Source organism: Numida meleagris, chromosome 3 (assembly GCF_002078875.1).
Source record: "Numida meleagris isolate 19003 breed g44 Domestic line chromosome 3, NumMel1.0, whole genome shotgun sequence".
Lineage (NCBI taxonomy): Eukaryota > Metazoa > Chordata > Aves > Galliformes > Numididae > Numida > Numida meleagris.
In genome coordinates, this window is record NC_034411.1 from 82,124,991 (window position 1) to 82,144,461 (window position 19,471).

The 19,471-nt window shown below is 36.3% G+C and overlaps 1 protein-coding gene across 26 annotated transcripts in view; it reads right to left on the reverse strand.

Annotated features, from left to right (window-relative positions):
- Positions 1-19,471, reverse strand: part of RIMS1 (regulating synaptic membrane exocytosis 1) — a 363,013-nt gene that overhangs the window by 18,770 nt on the left and 324,772 nt on the right. Inside the window, exon 1 of one of the 26 annotated variants that reach the window (XM_021393111.1) lies at positions 218-351. The exons of 24 other annotated variants lie outside the window; for them this stretch is intronic. Coding sequence is in view for 1 of the 2 variants with exons in the window: in XM_021393101.1 (XP_021248776.1) it covers positions 225-379 (155 nt within the window). In the remaining variant the exon portion in view is untranslated. Of the gene's footprint in view, positions 1-217; positions 380-19,471 lie in introns of those variants that run through there. One more of the 26 variants, XM_021393101.1, reaches the window with a different exon arrangement.

Genomic DNA, 19,471 nt, shown 5'->3' on the forward strand with positions numbered 1-19,471 from the left:
CATTTCCAGGTCAGTATTATATTTCCTTTCAAATATGTTACTAACCTGCCTTTAGAGAACATTTCCAGCCTACCAGATCAATGGAATAGCAAACTCACACAGGCGTTTTTTTCAATGACTGTAGCATTGCAAAGCTATAACCACAGCTTAACACACACTGCTAAATGAAATTAATACGTAGGTTCATCACAGTAACACACAGAAAATACAGGCTTACCTCTGGTTTAAGCAAAATTAAGCATTGGCTGCAATATAATCCTTAGCAAGCACCCAGTATCTAGAGCAGCTTCGCCTTTGTTTAAATATCTCACGCTGTTCCTGGGTAGAACAATCTCTGGAGTTGCCTCTCCCTCTCTTCCAGCCCCTTGGCACCGCAGCACTGCGAGGAATGATCAAGTTGCTTCACTCACAAGTTCCTTTTACAACTGTGATTACATTACAGGGCCTTGCAGCAAAAAAGTACTAAACTACCTGCCAGCAAGCATTTCATAATATATTGCCCAAAGGTTCAAAAATTCACTCAGCTGTGTGTTTTCTAGTGATGTGCAAGTAGAGAGGAGTACAAAATCTTCTTGGCAACCTTGTTTGATGCATTTTTTTTCTTGTTGTTGTACAGAACTTGATGAGGAAAGTCAGATAAATCCAGAAATACATTTCATTGTCATGGAGGTTTTGACTCGTTCTACATGAATTTCAGTACAAAACCAACTAAAGACTGCAAAACTAAGAAAGCACCATCAATACTAATTTACAGTTACACTGCAGAAAAGCGTTAGTGTTGTTACCGTCTGAGAGGGGCACTCCAGAGTTAAAGTTTCGCTGCCTCCCAAGTGCCTACATGTACTACAAGAATAGAACTTCATTACTGAATTACTCCTTTCATCTTTACACTTCATTTTGAGGAAACAGACATTACCATATAGTTGCTTCCAGGTCAAATTATTCAGTATATCTGAAATTGAATTCCAAAAACGGAATATGTTTTTCTCTTGCAAGTGGTTAAGAATCAGTTCATCTAGCACACTTTTGAAAACTCGGTATTCAATGTGCTCACTCCCTTTTACAAAGAAAGAGGAAGATATCCAATCTACTGTACATAATGAATCACAATATTGGGATGATTAAAGATAAGGGAAAAAGAAAAGAAAATGACCCTGCAGAAAAAAAACAAACAAAAACAAAAAAAACAAGAACAAAACAAAATTAAGAAAGGCTACTTCAAAAAGAATAACAATGGGCAAAAAAAAAAACCCAAAAAACATGAATGCAGTAAATTTCTCTCTAGTGGATGTTGATGTAAAGTTGTCATAGAATCCTAGCATCATTTAGGTTGAAAAAGACCTTTAAGACCATCAAGTCCAACCATCCACTTCACCCTACAAGTCCACTGCTAAACCATGTCCCTAAGTGCCACATCCACATATCTCTTAAACACAGCCAGGGATGGGACTGCCCCACTTCCCTGGGCAACCTGTTCCAACGCTTGACCACTCTTTCCCTGAAGAAATTCTTCCTGATATCTAATCTAAATCTCCCCTGGTTCAATTTCAGGCACTTTTTATGGTAAAATTCTGATGATTTAAATTGTTGTAAAATGATTAATGAGAAAAGAATTATATAGTGTATTTCAGCTAATAAACATTTATCATGGCTTATGATTGCAGGTACTGTACAGGTGCCTAACAGCTGCAAAATCCTCTGTAGGGATGCAGTACATCTCATGCCACACCCCAGCAGAAACATATTTCCTTTGCATAGGTACAGATTTCCGACACAGTGCAACAGTTAAAGCAATCTGTATGTTCTTGCTCCGTAAAAAGTCACTTTCCAGAGGTCAGAACAATGCAATGTTCATACAGTAGTACTACAGGAATGCAATGCTATTGCTGCTAATGCTAACGTGTGCATGTCACCCTTCTGAGACATGCCTTCTGCATGTGCATGGCAGGGACCCCAAGCCCAGGCTGTCATTTGCAGTATTAATGTCCAGCAGATTTATACAAAGTGCTTCACTCGCATCAAGTATGCAGGATGTTTTCTGCTTGAAGCCAGTAAGCCTGGGAGAAACTGAGGTTTAAATAAAAACCCAGGGAGGAAAGGCTTTCATGCCACATGTTCCCAGAAAGCCCCATTTTGGTTACAGCCTTTCCTCCTAGTCCCAGGAAAAATAATTTCTTCTATTTCTTACTAGCTGTTTGATCTGCTCGTCTGGATCAACACTGTTTGCAAATCACTTCTATCATCATCAGTGACCATTCTAAAGTTTCAACTACCAAAAAGCAGAGCAATGCTCTCCTTCAGTCAAGGCACCTACGATAAGATTTAGACTGTTTTTCAATTTATTTTGTATTGCCTTTGAGCACTGTTTGAAATGTGTCAATGGAAGGTCCCAAGCAAGCTAAGTTGTGGCGATGTAAAGACCTCCTCTTCATATCTGAGGCTGACCCAGGTAATGGCCACAAAACAATTTTACATTACTTACAACAGCCAGTATATAAAAACACCTACAGACTTGGGCAGTGGATCTGTGCTAGATAAACACTGCATAACTGCAAGATATAATTGTTCCCCTTGTGTTTATATTATTGGAAGTGGACAACTGTACACAGAGACTCAGTTTAGAGACAGATCGTTCAGCCAAAGTTCCCAAATGAACGCTCCGGAATAACCCTGCTAAGAAATAGTAAGGTTTGCATCCAGTATTGCTATCCTGTGTCTTCCAGCAAACATGCACAGAAGAAAACTACTGACAAAATGGAAAGGCTCAACTGCACTATATACAGACAACAGCATAAAAAAAACCTTGCCACAATGTCAGTATTGCTTTTACTACTGTGCAAGGGAGGGAGAATTTTGAGATTGCAGGATTTTTTGTAACATCTGTTCCATTACCATTGCCATTAAAAATGAATTCAGGTTACTTTCACAGCTCCACATAGCTGCCCATTTCTCAGTCCACTCAGCTCTCCTTATTGGGTTGCAAACTTATTGAGGAACCGGTTTCCATTATCAAAGGCAAGGGAGAAGAGACAACAGTCGATGGAAAGATACTAATGGAAGTCAAGAAGTGCACTAATACAAGCAGAAGGGTTGTGCTGTTTTCTGCTAAATTTTGCTAAATTTTCACTACAAGATAGTTGGCTTGTGTAATTCATCTGTTACCAACATGTTACAAAGCAAATAAAAATATAACCATGAAAGAGAATGTCAGAGATTATAAATGAATGTTTGTGACTATCTGAATTAAAGCCAACAAATATAAGCAGTCTGCAAGTATTTACTGAATGTTAAAGCTCTTGCAAACACAAGGCAGGGTGAGCAGGAAAAAGTAAATGAAATAGTGCTAATACTGTCTTCCTTTATAGAAAAAAAAAGGAACACCCTCCCAAAACCTTTAGTTATTTATGAAGTGAAAACTCTTCCAAAACTTTACACCAACTGAATCACAGAACTACTTGCACTACAATTATTTTTTTAATGCAATCATGCAGGCATTTTAGCAAGTTCAATGATCAAATACACATTTCTTGAAATAACATAATACCTACAAATATTATTCCACATATGCTATTAAGAATTGGCATTACAGTACAATATGAAGTCAATTCCAATACCTTCAAATTACTTAACAGCAGTTTTTTTCTCTACATTATACAAAAGCAGAGACTAAGATTTAAATGTTCTTACTTTTCTGATATAGAGAGCATTGTCAAGCTTATCCCAGATGAAGTGATTAAAACGATCTTAAAATAATGAAGTGAAAAACAAAAATTGCATATGAAATTCAGCACCAAATAAAAGGAAAAAGGGTAGCAGAAAATTAAACAACTCTGTATGAAGGGAAACTTTAAAATCCACATCATAAAAACAAACAAGAAAATCTAAAATAGTGAGTTCGAACCCCAGATTTCAAGTCTGAATTTACATGCAGATAGCATATAGAACGATGATCCCTAGAGTACATGACACAAAGTGAAAATAAAATCAACAAACTTTATTGTCATGGTCCTAGGCTTATCATTGGTTAAACAGAGGTTTAATATTGGTTAAAAAAAACTTGCCTTTTAGAGTAAATTTTGTCTCTATGTTAGCATAGATTAAATCAAGCCAAGTAGCAATACATCTTTCCATAGATTTCAATATACATATTAGCTCATGGATGAAGATCATAAAATAAAAAAGTAAAACAAACTTGCCTTTCATAGCAGGATTATACTATAGTGCTTGAATCTTGCAGAGCTAATGGTTTGAAGGTCAGGCTTTTTGGAACAGATGCACTAATCTCTTATTATCTGTATATTATACAAATGAATTCAGATAGTATTTTTTTCTTGGAATGACACATAACGCTCTATTTGCTGCTCAGGATTAATCTCATCATTAATGAGAGTGCTTCTTTTTGAGTGTGTTCACACTGTGAGAGGTTAGCTGTCATTGAGTATAAGCCTATGCAAAATTGTTATAAGAACAGCGATGGCCAGTTAAATTGCATGCAAAAATAAGACAGGTAAATTCTAAGCAGGTAACACATTGGCAAAATAAGGTTTAAACACAATAAGCGCATAGACAAAAAGACTGCTATACATAATATGAATGAAAATCACATTGGTCAAAACATAAGATCAAAAACACAACCTGTCTCTACGATTACAATATATTCTGACGGAAACATCCAATTTTGTTAGGAGAGCTGCTAAAAATTATTTTACTTTATAATTCTTTCATACATTGTGTCTGATTGCATAGGTTTTCAGCAGAATACATATAGCTCCTTTTTTTTCCCCCAGCTTTAAATATATGTATTTAATATTTTAAGAAAAAAAGTACATCCTAGAGGAAGCTATTCTTCTCAAGTCAAGACCTTCCAAGGTATGGGCAGAAAAATTCTCAAAATTATTCCTCCTTTCATCCACATAAATTTTTAAGCAAAATTAGTTTTTCTAACCCTAGATGAGATACCATTATCCAATGATCTTTTTCTCTCATGAGAGAATGCCAAGCTGGGAAACAAAGATGTACAATGAAGAACAAAAGTGTTTCAAAGGCATTAACTTTTCCATAAATAGTTCTGTCATCTTCAGAAGAACTTTGGTCTACATAGGTCCATTGACTATATCAAAATAAACATGAAAGCATGAGTAATTCAAAACAAATCCAAAGTGCATGTTCCTATTGACTCTTCTATATCTGGAAGAAAGATTTTTCTTATGTCTTTATTCACAAAAGCAACTTTCACCAAGGTCCAAGTTCATCTTGCATAAATCTCCATGAGACTATTCCTTGTGAAACATGCATAGGACTAGACCTCACTCTCATTTGGACACATAATGAATCATATTTAAATAAAACTACAAACATGATTGTAATGTGACCATTTCAACAGTGATGAAAGTGACCAAAGTCAACTTCCCCAAAAAATTCCATTCCAGTATAATATGCCTGAAACTTGAAAAACTGCCCCAGTTCAAACTGCAAACATTATTAAGCATATTTAAAATACATGTAATATTTAGATAAGCTCTAATGTATGGACAGTTAGGGTCCCATGTAACCTTTGCTTAGACCAATATCCCACTTCTAAAGATTAAAGACATGCACACCTGGTCACACACAAAAATGGACAATCTGCAGGCACTCCAGCTTCTTTGATTTCCAGGCATGTGGCATAATTCCAGTGAGATTACTACATCTCTTACAATGTACTTGTATGCACTTTAAACAATTACAAATATTTTTAATTTGGTAGTTACAGCCAGAAGTTTTGAGGAAGGCTTGACTCCTCTGCAGACCTCCAGTGGGTCACTTCCATCCCCTGAGTTTGCTCCTCAGTAAAATGGCACAATGGCAGTTACCATTCCTTCATAAAATCCTTTGAGGTCTATGGCTGCCAACACCACAAAGAACAAAAACCATCACAGATATTAAGGAAGTCTGAGGAACTATAAACGTCAGAACATAAATGAAGAGCACATAAAATAAATTGCACTACAAAACTAAGTTCATGTTTACAGAGTATCCATGGCAGATCTTGCTCCAGTTGGGAGTGCAAAATTATTGGTGTACTGCTACTGCATGTCGGAACAGGATAGAAAACTTTGGACAGTAATCAGAAAAAAACAAACTGAAAAGGCCACCCATTTATTCTACAGAACAGTCTTATCAAGTTTCCAAATGTTTAAGCCCTGAAATCAATAGCATTTTTCAGAATCAAGCTCTCAAGAGCAATTGATTTCTTAAAAATTAGCATATATCACCATCCAAGATAACTTTTGACACATAAAGAGAAGCCACCTGTGAATGTAACACACTGAGCAGCATGCCTGTTGGAAGAACAATGGTCTGTGAGTGAAAAAGACATGCTCTGATGCAGGGCAACAAGGTTCACTTCTCAATTTCACTACTTCATTTCATGCTCAGTTGTTCTAAAAAACACTAATGAGCGTACTTCTCCACTGCATACTGCTTCTGTGATAAATACTGCCAATATTGTAGTGATGGGGTAGAAGATAACCAATATCTTATCTGTCACTACAACCCCATCAGCCTTCCTTTTGGAATTAACCATTGCTCCAACTAGATGTTTGATTTGCTTCATTGTTTCTCTTCCTCAACTTCAACTAAAATCCAAGTCACCAAAGTAATTTTGCTCTATCAGCAACAGATTATTTGCAATAATATGTGAAACGTAATATTAAAATTATAGTAAAAAATTATGGTATGAATAAAAGCAATAACATGTACAAAGGTTCTTCCTCCAGCAAAACTAATATAGTTATATTTACTTCTCCTTTAACCCAGCACCAAACACATAGCAGAACCAGATGAACCAGAACAGTACATTTTGCAGTGTTCTCCTATTGACACTCAAAGACTAAATAGAAAAGTATTATCCAGCCTTTAAGAATAGTGAACGTATTTACCTTTTCATCATAAACAAGATATCAAAGGACAGTGCTATTACATATTCTGCTTGACTGACATGACAGTGGCACTGACACTATTTCTTAATAAGAGTTACAATAAATTTACAATTCACTATATTGCTTCCATCTACAGAGCTATTCAATCTTCAGTTTGACTGGAATTATTCACATTAATTACATAGCACTAGTTTTGATGATGCCATTTGCTTATCAGAAAAGACATGTAAGAGGACCATCAGACAAAAATCTGCCTCCTCTAACTTCCTAAAGCCTTCTTAAGGGCTTCTAATGGTGGTACTTTTCTTCAAAGGTTGATACTATCTATAAATATATCATGCAAACAGTAGATGAAAAGATATGTAATAGACACACAGAGACACCTAACTCCTGATTAGCACTCACACAGTGACTTAGAAATCTCTGGTATTACATCTACCATCAACCATCATATTACATACCATCAACCATCATATTACATCTACCATCTACCATCATTTTTCTTTTTAAAAAAAAGGTCATTTCATTAGCAGAGTGCCCAATAGACTCTTGAATGTGTAACTTGAACTCTGCCATCAAACAGCAAGACAAAGATCGAGTATGACACTGCTGCAGTTTGCTTATTGCAGGCCAAGCCAGAAGAGAGAAGTGTCTAATATTACAGAGCTCAGCATCTAGATCATTGCTTAAGAACTCTTCTATCCAGGCAACTCTGCTCTGTGCAAGCAGGGCGAGAAGAAACCTTAGAGCATTCAGCTACAGGAGAGTCAAGGCCTGTGGCAGTAGATGCCACTGCTATTTAGGCCTCTGAGAGGAACCAAGGGAAGAGCAGAAAGAAAGGGGGATGCAATCAAGGTAAGTAGGATGCATCTTGCTGAACGTTATAAGTCTACTGACCATTCCAGACTCCCTTAGAGCCTATAGAGAGAAAGAGACATTTTAGGCTACTGTACAGAATGTACAGAAATGCACATTTCTCTCCACTGCCTAGAAATAAAGCCTGAAGTAAAGCAACAGCTACTTTGTAGACACCTACACTTGCTCAGATTAATCCCACTCTGTGCTTACAGTACTTGGTCTGCTTCCTCAAAGGATGGTGCCTGACTCATCATTAGCAGGACTCCTGCTCTCCAGGCCACAATCCAGCTCCAGCTCCTGAAGTACAGGCTGTACTACACAGTACACAGATGTACTGAAAAAGCATGACCAGAGAGACACAAACACATGGGATTCCTTGATGAGATAAACGGCAGATGGAATTAGATTTGTCTAGAAGTTCTGTACTCAAGCTTTTCTAGATACAGCCCCAGATTTTACTCCCAGAGTCAATAAAACACACAAAAACACAATCCCTATCTTGGTTATATACTAGTTGACCAATTGTTCTGAAATGTAGTAAAATGGTAAAACACATTATTTTAGAAGGAAGGTTTACTACCTTATGAAAGTTGATAAATGACAGAACTTTGGACTTTGAACTTCAACGCTGCTGAATAAAGTCCTGATAATTTTCAGTGTCATTGATAAAGTAGCTTAACAAAGAGGAGCAATACTAGGATTTTGTACTTAAAATAATTAGATTGGAGTGCACAGGCTTCAGTGAGCCTTCACCAGGTCATCTGCATTTGGAAAGATTTCCTAAATGACCTTTAATAATGACAAGTAGAGAAAATTGAGGCTAAATAATTAGCAACTCTACCCTACGCATTATTTAATGCATTCAACATCGTGCCCTTATAAAAACATCTCTAGCCAGCACTCAGCTGGTTGGGCCAAAGAAAAGGAAGAGAGATAAAGCCATCTTAGATCAGTGCTAGTGGCTTGCTGGTACTACTGAAGGGTTATTAATACATGCTAATTAACATGCACTCATTCTGACTTTGCTTGTTTGTTTGGTTTGGTTTAAACTACGGCAAGTAAAGCAATGAAAATAGCTGCCACCTACAACAGAATGATACTATGTCTGTGAAACAATGCACAACATCAAATATTCAGTCACCAGCATTTGCAGAAGACTTGTTTCTGGGTCATAATGACAAGGACTGCCTAGGAACTTTTAGCCTTCTTCAGAGTATCCCCCTCCTCTCTGCCCCGATCTCCTGACCAAATCAGAAAGCTTTAAGTGGTACCCTCTTGCAATCTAGAGGTATTCGAAAAAATCACTCTTTTGAATATTTGGGGAAAGTGGTCAGATGTTTAAAAACGTATGCTCCAAAATGAATGTAAGACAATTTAGTAGGTCTAGCATTTTGGTCAGGTGCCAACTTTGGAAAAGAAACTACTGTGAGGGACACTGGGAGAGCATGAACCTTGGCTGAAAGGGGAATTTGGGGATCTCAACAAACTCCCATATAGGACTGTACTCTGAAATGGAGCATATGAATATCACATGAAAAAAAATAAATAAAACTATTTACAACTATGTAGTACAGTTAAACCAAAACTGTAGTCCACCACTCAAACCCACCTCATTCCATGTCACTTTTTCCAAAACTTTTTCTCCTGAATTCCCTAGTTAATGACAATGGTTTATCTGTTCAGAGCTAAGTATAGACCTAGTTCTACACTAACTGCACAAGTTAGTGCAAGGTTGACTGTTCCAACATAAACTAGAGACAGTTGCTCTCTTCTTGCTGTGATATAAGGCTATTGCCAGAGCTATAAATTTTTTCAGATTGAAGGAGAAATAAATGCAATATAATTGCAACTCAATTCTGTTGCATCAATTCTGGATACGGTTGTGGCTCACAAAAGCCATTACGGAGAAGAGGGAAAGAGTTTGGTTCCTAGATCAACTGGGTCTTGCATGTCACCTGTCTTAAGCAACCACTTCACAGTGCTGTTGAGTGCCTCTATGCAGGTAGAAGAACTTGGTTCTTAAGAAGGCATGCCTCTAAGCTAAAGACAACCGAATCTTTCAAAATTTTTACTGCTTAATCATTCATTTCCTATCAATAAATACTACATTTCAACAAGGCAGTGAACTATACAAGGCATTTACTGAGGAGTTTGTTTTTTAATGTCCCTCAAACATTTCTAGCATTAACATTTTAGTAACTTCAGAGTCCTTACTGAATCAAGCAGATGGATCCTGTCAAAGATATCCTCCTACCCTGCCCCGACCATGAACTCTAGAAGAGATTCTTGGGCAGGAGGAAAAAAAGATAGTGGGATAATTTTCAAAGGGAGAGTGATGGGCAAAACTGATTTACTTTTATCTATAAATCCGAGGTCACATCTATACTTAATTCAGTGTTTCAGTTTGGCCACGCTCTGAGAGAGAACACTTTGCACCATCAAATCTAATCAAATGGCAGAGCAGAGCTATAAATAAAGCTATCAAGAGCCATGTGAAAGCAAAACTAATCAAAACAGCAGCCCTAAGATTTCTCCCTGGAAGAGATGTGCAGGTATTTTAACCTGCTTTGTAAACAGAGAATCTATTTGCATTTTAAGATAACTTGCTAGTCTGACAATTTCTGTCCTGAGATCAGAGAGAACAGTACAAATAAATTGTTTTTTTACCCTAAAGACACAGAAGCCTATGCATAAAAATCTTTCAGTAGTGTTTCACACTGATAGTGCTAATTCAAAGTAACTTCAAAAACAGAAGTCAGGGAACCGTTTTGGGCATTGACTCTATCTTACCTAACCACAAAACTTCTGTGTTTCACAAATCATGAAAGTGAGGGCATAAAGACAACGGCTTCCTCTAGGCTTAGTACTAGTCTCCCCATTGTACTTACTGTCTGAATGTGCTCAGGAGCTGTAAGCCATGAAGAAACTGGAGAGGATGCAGACAAAGGAGAGCAAAGCAGATTTCTTCTCTGTACCAACAGTGTGAAGAGGCACATCATTTTCTCATATAGACACTTCTGTCTTGCTTTTCTTTGTCAGTAACACAATATCCTGCATTTTTCTTAATTTATAAACCAACAGAAATGAGTGAGCGACTCTGAGGTGTCATACTTCCTAATAGGGAACTTCTACTGGGCTTGCCAGACATTTACAATTGCTCAAAATAAAAAGACACTTTATTTCTAAGATTTCTGTTAAAGCAGTGCTTTTAAATCTGTCAGGCACCAGAATCAGTTTTTTTTTTCTTTTTTCTTTTTTTTGCCAGATGAAAAAAAGTCAATATGGGTGAATAAAATAAACTACAAAGGAGTGCTTGTCTGTGAGCATCAAGGACTTTTGTAAACACTGAATAATTTCAAAGCAACTCTCAGGTAACTTATGAGGGTAAACACATAACAGATCATTGAAAAAAAAAAACATTTTATTCTTTCAGTTATTTGAATGTCTTAAGTTTATGACACTGCAGTTAAATATTTGTAGAATTCAGTCTGAAAATCTCAACAGGTTGTCAAATCTTACTAAATTGAACTGCAAGTTCAAGAGTTAATCTTCCAACAGAAACCAGAGGGCACAGAGAGGCAACATAAACTATTCACCAAAGTCTAAGCAAATGACTATACTGTGGTCTGTAAAATGGGAAATGGTAATTCAGCTTCCATGCTGCAAATTACATGTCTTATTAAGAGTATCTTATACCAAATAACTCATATAGGTAGCATGTAGCTTTGTAATAGAAATCAATATAGATGTAAACATCAACATTTTACAGTGCTGGTTCCCCTAGGAAGTTACATGACCACAATTTACTAAAAATTATATGCATCAAACAACAACAAAAAAAGGTAGCACAACATTCAAAATGCTGAAATTGTCAATATTTACCACAGTTGCTAAAAGTATTTGCACTCTGAAAACATATTAATGACTTAGAGATAACTAACTTGCTAGTCTTTCTTTTTGTGCATAATTTGTCTCCCCTTGGCAATTTCAAGAAAATGTAGCAGGTTAGTAAAAAAGATTGGCTAAAAATTTCTGCAAGTTTAGTTGAAACACTTGAAATACCAGTGCATGTACAAAGGAAAAGATTAAACTGTTAGTGTTAAAATAACAATGCATATTTAAACCTAATCTTCTGTTAAATTCTCACTAATTTTCCTTAAAAAGAAATCACATGTGGTGTGTTATAATGGAAGTCATTCGTTTGTGCAGAGATTGGTCATCTCCCATGATAAATACTGCTACTCATGAGCAGAGTCTATACATGACGACCAAGTGTTCTCCAGCAAGCAGGGCAGCCAATGCCACGGAAGAGCTGAGCTTTCTCCTGAAGAAGCACAGTTTCATTAGATGCCCCTATCCTTTTTTTTTTTTTTTTTTTTTTCCTCTGTGTGTATCAGATGGGATGGCAAGAAGCAACATGCACATAAAGGAGTTCTGGACTAGCAAGTAATATGATGTGCTCATTTTCATCTCTTCTTTGTTCTATTTAAAGATTTGCCAAAGTGGTCATTACTTATGTTAATTTAATTTATATGCCATCTAAAGGATGGAGAGGACTCCAGCAATAAATATTATACAGAGATCAAATTCCTTTGTCACACTGTTTATACTACACTGCTGCTCCTTCTCTTCTTGGAAACTGAGTCAACATTGGACTGGCCAATAGCCCTGGCTAGCAGACACTACAACAGACTGATGCACATGTGGGAACAAGGCCAGAAATGGTCTTTGTTCATCATCTGTCTCTTCATGTCATGCAGTGCTGCTGTCAACTGGGTCTCAGCCAGCTGAACTCAAACTTCCTTCATGGTCTGCAAATAGTAATGGAGGGCGCTGCTTTTAACACTGCACCTCAGGTGTGCTCTGCACAGTTCTCTAGCTGAAATTATTCAACTAATTTTTGTTTCAGTGGGAAAAAAAAGGAGATACAGCAACACTAAAATGTTTAGTGGATCAGTATCTGCTCTACATGATGTTGTTGGCGATGTCTTGTAAAACTTAATTCATCTGAATTCATACTTAAGGAAATACACAGAATCCGTTGTGTCCTTTCAAATTGTACATAAGTTCTACTACTCAAAGTCATTTTTCATGCAATAACTTGGCAAAAAAAAATATTGTCAAAAAATCCTACAAACTTTTAAAAATAATAATTTTACTGAGTTCATATTTCATTCCTTGTGATTTTAAATTCAGTATGTCTAAGGTTATTATCTGTGATTCCTCTGTACTTCAGAAGGTACAGATATCTACACAGATTTTACAGTAAAAGCAGCAAGTGATATTACCCTTGAAAATCCCTTCAAACACCTTTTGGTGCTTTGTTTTGTTTTAGGTTGCATTTCCTGGTTTTCATTTGGATTTTGTTGATAACTGTTCTATTCTCAGCCAAAAAAATACTGAAAAATCCCTCAAAGCTCACTCTCACATTCACATTCATGTAAAAGTGCTAGAAAGATTAAAACAAAATCTCTGAATCTAATGATTCTTTGCATTCAGCTAAATGTGCTTTTTTAAAAAAAAAACTCAACTCACTAATATCTTTTCATCAAATGAAATTAATGATAAGATTAAAAAATATATATTTTCTAAGATATCCAGAATTAACTAATTTCTTGCCCCTAATGGCTTGAGAGATACGATACTTATATTAGAAATCCTGTCCTGGAATCAAATAAAGATGTTCTGCCAATATTTAGATGCAAAGCCCTACTTTGTCCTTGACTGAAGCTGCACTGAAGCTACAAGCAAGCAAGAAAAATACTAGAGATGATCTGTAAAAGAAGATTGCAAAGAAAATTTCCGTTGTGTGTTTGTAGAAAGGAATTAAGAGTAGTTTTACAATATTTTAAGTTATTGCATACTTTTCAGTTACATGAGCAAAATAAAACCATAAATGGTTTGAAAGAAATACTATAATACCCTGACTAGATTTCAAGATTTCTCTTTCTACTATATATTTTGATCTTCTTTCTAGAGCTCTGCTTTGCATTTAATGAAAGGATCAGGGAAAAGGCCACAGCGTGAGAAACTCTGACATTCAATAAAAGCTGGTAACATTAACAGTCTTGAGCACCATTTGCGTAGGGGATTGTATGTGACCGCTCAGCTCTGCCCAGACTTCACCTAGACTCTTGGAAAAAGCACTGCGAAGAAAATGTGGCAGATCCATCTGTTTCTAGTGCAGCCAGCCTGAGATCCCATATCAATGCCTAAAAACTGAGCTGTTTCATGCTGAACAAGTCATTTCATTCAAATAAAAATCAAAGTTTATTCTAGATTGGAGTAGGACTGTTTTGAAATAAACAAGACTAACCAAAGGTCTATCACAAATAAGCAAGATAATTTGATTCTATGCAAAGGGGGCTTTATGTTTTTGTGAGATAGGAAATCATTCCTGTGCCACAGAGTGAGAGGATTTTTCCTATGGATGACAGTAGGTACTCTACACCTTTCTACAAAATCCCACAAATTCCAGAAAGCCACAGATTGTGCACCTGATTGGGCAAGAAGTACATGAGGAGTAATAAAATTTAAGGATGATACTCTTTTGGAGATAGGCATTTATTTAGAAATGTTTAACCTGAGGATACTAGACTTTTTTTTCCCCCTATCGACAATACTTTGGCATTACTATATTTCTTTTCTCTGTCATAATTTTGATACTATTTCAATCCAGCATTTATACTTGCACAAAGTTGTGAACATAGTATAAATCAGCTGAAAAAGCAAATAATTCTCTTTAAACAATCCTCTGTTAAATACAAGAACTATCATCAAGTCTTTCTATAAAACATTCCATAAATAAATAGAACAGAAACAAAACTGTAAAGCTACTTTTTATTAAATACATTGAATATATTCTGAAATTATAATTCTACAATACATGTACGCCATAGCTTACAAAAGTACAATATCGTACTTTTGGAATGTAATAAATACTTCTAAAGCCCATGCTACTTTTATACTGAAAATAGCCCAAAGTACAATTAATGGAGTTAAATGACTGCAGTAAAATCTCTGTTAAAAATGTAGGGAGAAAGAGCAAATAAACAGAAAAGAATACTTTTCATTCTGAGTCAAACAATGATCTAGTAGGAGTCAAATTCAAAATTTGTATTTCAGGAAAAAGGAAAAGAACTACATGTAACACAAACTCAGAAGAGCAGTCGGACTTTGTTTGAAAATACTAGCCCTTATTAGGAAATCTCCTGGAAGATGAGTTACTGGAACTGAATTATGTTTCTATTAAGGGTACTGAATTCCTCAGCTAGACGGCAACAGTAAATAAAAGAGAGCATGCTTACATTCACTCAATAGTTTCAAAGAATTAAGTGTCATTACCAGAACAAAGAGTTCCTCTTACAAAAATAATCAAGCCTTTTTCTTTGTTTTTAATATTATTCTTCATCCTTGTTCATTTCCCTCCTCCTTCTGCAGAAACAGGTAGGTGCATGAGGAGCTCCTGCTGCTTTCAGCGGGGTGTTCTTTGCTTTGGGTTGCAAGGTTTAGAGCTATGATCCTGTTGCTGTCTATTACTGTCCTAGCTGCCGGACTACAGATTTTTATTTTATTTTATTGCTTTAAAGGAAAAATCCTTCCTACTGTCTCCCTTCATTCTTCTTTTTGTGTAGCTGCATTGTAGCTCTCACAGAACACTGCAATTATGCAAAGCAAACTCTATGTACTGCTTGGTGCAAAATAACAAACCAGACAGGGAAGACACTGTTATTGAGGTAACACTGAGCAGGAAGATGAGGTCAATGGGTGAGGATGCAGAAAGGTCCACTACACTTCTCCTAGGTTGTGGAAAGTAGTTTCTCAAGGGTATGCAGTCTAATGTTAAAGAAAAGATCTGCAAGGTGTGCAGACAAGATAACAAAATGGAGGTATCTGTAGGTAAAGAAGCTCATATGTTAGATCTATGTGTTTCTGCAGAGTTGAATACCCAGTGCAAACAAACGCTTTGGAAATGCTCTTCTACAACACTGTGAAGAAACAAGTGAATTAGAGAAGGATAAACTAAACATGTAGGGCAACTGTTCAACAGTAAGACTTTTGTTAATTCTAATATCTAAGACAATTTTCCGAATCTACAATTAGAAAATTTAAGATCTTGTAGTACCTTATTTGGTTGAACAGGAAGTGGTAAGCAAAACAAAAAACTACAAACCAACAAAAACCATAAAGAGCATCAGAAAGGAAATCCCATGAAGACAGTGACAATATTATGCTAGACAATGGAAGAAAAACTGGGCTGTTTCATCTCTAGTATGTTACATTCCTTGAGAGGTTTAAGATAACTATCTCTCTGTTTTGACACTTAGAAATTTCATTATAATTTCTAGACGAAGTTTACTCATTACTAATTTATACCCATTTGATCTTATGCCACAGTTCCTGATAACATTGCCCTTCAGCTTCAAAAACACTTTTGCTTTTTTGACATCTACTCCCATTGCATTTTTGCACAACAATCATATCCCTGTTCAACGTTCATATTTATAGGCTGATCAAATCAGACAATAAATCTTTCTTCAAGGTTTCTATTCACACAAACATCCAGCACTCATTTTCCTGAAGGTTGAGGCACCAGTATTCCAGATGAGCTGTCAGTTGCGCCTCTTTCAATTATCTTAGCATTTTCTTAGCTGCCCAAGGAAAAACCTTCCCTGATACATCCAGGATAGCATTTGCCTTTTCCTTGGCCAGACCTTATAAACAGCATATATTCATTGTGTGATTTTTATTATACCCATTGTCTTCCTCCTGCATTCCTTCTAGATGACAGATCTCCCAGACTGCATCTGGAAATCTTCATTAGTCATTCTGAAAGGAAAGATCTTGCAATCTGCATTACCACATTTTATCCAAGTTCTATTACTCTGGTCCCTGAGTTCATCAGTCCTCCCCTCTATCACCTGGAAGTGATATGCTTTCCAAACCACTATCATCAGCATATTCTAGCAGCACATGCACAGTTTCTCTTTAAAATATTAACAAAATCTGACTGGTTTTTGTCTCAGAAATTCAACCAGGCAGCACTCTTTGACTGTTGTTTTAAGAAAACCAGCTTATGCCTTCCTCTTAACCAGTATCTTCCCTGACATCCAGTATTCCTTACTAATCTCCAAGTTATACATCCACTCTAATAAAAAGAATGATTTATTGCATTTTAGATAAAATCAGTCTACTGAACTTGTCCAACAATCAGCTTTCTTATCAAAAAATTTTCTAAGTATACTTATTTAATGACTAATATTAAAATAAACTCAGAGGCTGAAAGTTAAAAGAAACATGCTTTCTTGTCATTTTTTTATAATTGAGACTCATTCAATGAATAATAATTCGGAAAAAAAACCCAGACTGCTAGAAATAAAGTTTGTTAAGACCCTTGTAAAATATAGCAATATTATTTTCCCGAGCTTCCTTCTTTACGGAAGGAAGCAATAGCTTTCCTGAGATAGAAAAAAAAACAACCTCCCTTCTCTCAAAAGTCTCCACCCATCAGTACATTTTATTCCGGATTTATTATCTGCTCTATCTGTACTAATTACTACACTGACGTGTATGAAATCCCATGTTGTATCACAGAACTACTACAAGGATGGACAAACTATTATCTCTGCTTGCATTACCAAATGAAAAACAGATTTTCTTCTAGCAGTGTCTACTCTGAAATTATGTAGCTCTGAACTTGGAAGATTCCTTTGTTTTGATTAATTTTCATGTTATCCAGGTAGTCTTATTTTTATCACACTGTAGTTGTGCCTCCCAACAGTCCAGCTCTTAAGGGCAGTCCAGTGTTGCTAAAATACCTCCACTGAACCGTCACATTCTGCATCACTAGAGGATGCATTGATACCCAACAAAACCAAGAGACAAACAGTTCTTATGATTATTCTTAGAAAGTGAAATTTTGGATGCTCAACCAGATGAAGAAGTTTTCTTAACACTACAGAGAGCACATCAAAGGATCACTCTTCCAGTCAGCTATACTGTGGAGTATAAGATTATTAGGACTTCATTGCTTGATAAGCATTTCCTCACTTAGATGATGGTAACTTTACTGAAATTGGGAATTTGAAATTTAATTTAAGAAAACATGCAAAAAGCCACTTCTCTAATGGGAAAGTTTCAGCAAATTCCAGAAAAATACACTGCTACAGGGTATTTCATATGAGGGAATTACCAATTTTTACATAGGGAAATAAGTTAAAATATTCTCTCATGATTTTGCTTGGATTGCCAGTTACTTTCTGAGGGAAGCATTCAGACATAGTAAGCAGACAGTTAAGGACACCTTCCAAGTATCCAGCCCACAGAAGCACAGAGGTTTTTTTCAGTCTGTTTTCCCTTTGTGACAACACTTGATTTCAGCTCCACTTCACAGAACATAAACTTTGTCCAAAAAGTTGACGCCCACACCTTTATTTCTGGTTGCTGAAGTTAACCTTCTTAAACAAAAGATGGACAGCAAATAACTCTAGTTCTTAGGTAGATATACTTCATTATGGTTCATACTATAAATATGGCAAGGTATTTCCATTTAGAAAAAAAAACATCACTATCAGTGAAACATGAAACTGGTCTTGCTCTCCATTCTTCCAACCTCCTTCATTTCCTCCTTACCTGCCACTTCTCTGCTTCAAAGCAGTTATGGGAAATACACACAATATCCTTGGTAAAGTCTCACTTGTGTCTGATATATTATCACTAATGCTTCTCAAGCAATGTCAGTGGAAAGCTAGTCAGAATACTGGCATTAAAGGTGTTGAGCACCATGTCTCAAAACAATTACCAGTCACAACATTGGTGGTTTCGTTCATACTAATCTCAGAGCTGGCATTTTAAGTCCTTCTATCTGTACTAGCTATTATATTCTGTAAATCTCAAGTAAACACTTCCAAATTATTCTGTAATTCTTTTAAACTCTTACTCTCAATGCATTTAACAGAAAAGTTGGTCTCCGTTGGAGATGAGTAAAGAATGAAAATTCGTCAAGTCCCTAAATAAAAAAAAATGAAAACACAGCCAGCTCACCCGCCCATGTGCCTTAGAAATTTGCTAGCCCAGCAGGCATTTGTATCAGAGTGAATGCGTCACAGAGATGTGATACTACCCAATTTCTGGTAGCAATACGGTGATGATATGGTGGCAGAATCTTTACAAAACACTTTACAGACTTTAGCAGAACAAAAAAAAGTGTGCTTCTAACAGCAGATGACCTTTGTGAACCCTCATCTGTTGATGGGGTTAGAAATAAAAGGGAGGAATCCTTTCACCTTCTAAGGTACTCCTCTGCATGTACCAGGAGATTTGGAAGGGATGGGAACATTTCTGTTTATGAACACTTGATCTTTTCTCTTCACAGGTGATGAAGAGAATTGCTCTTACCATTGCTGCCACCCACCCAGAAGTGCATTATTATGTCTCTATTTATGGTATAAATTTCGCAATAAAACTTCTACTTCATCAGGTAGCAATTTCTGTTTCAAAACAAACCCAAAATAGCAAATCAAAATGCTGTATTGACTATACCAGCCAAAGTAACTAATTGGTCAGGAAACTATGAGAAAATTATGCAAGTTGAATTAGAATAAAATTGCACAGAATGTATCCGGAGCTGTTTTCACGCTTACAGGTCTTTGGTGTGGCTTGCCCCTTTTTAATTCATTTACTTGTGATAGTAT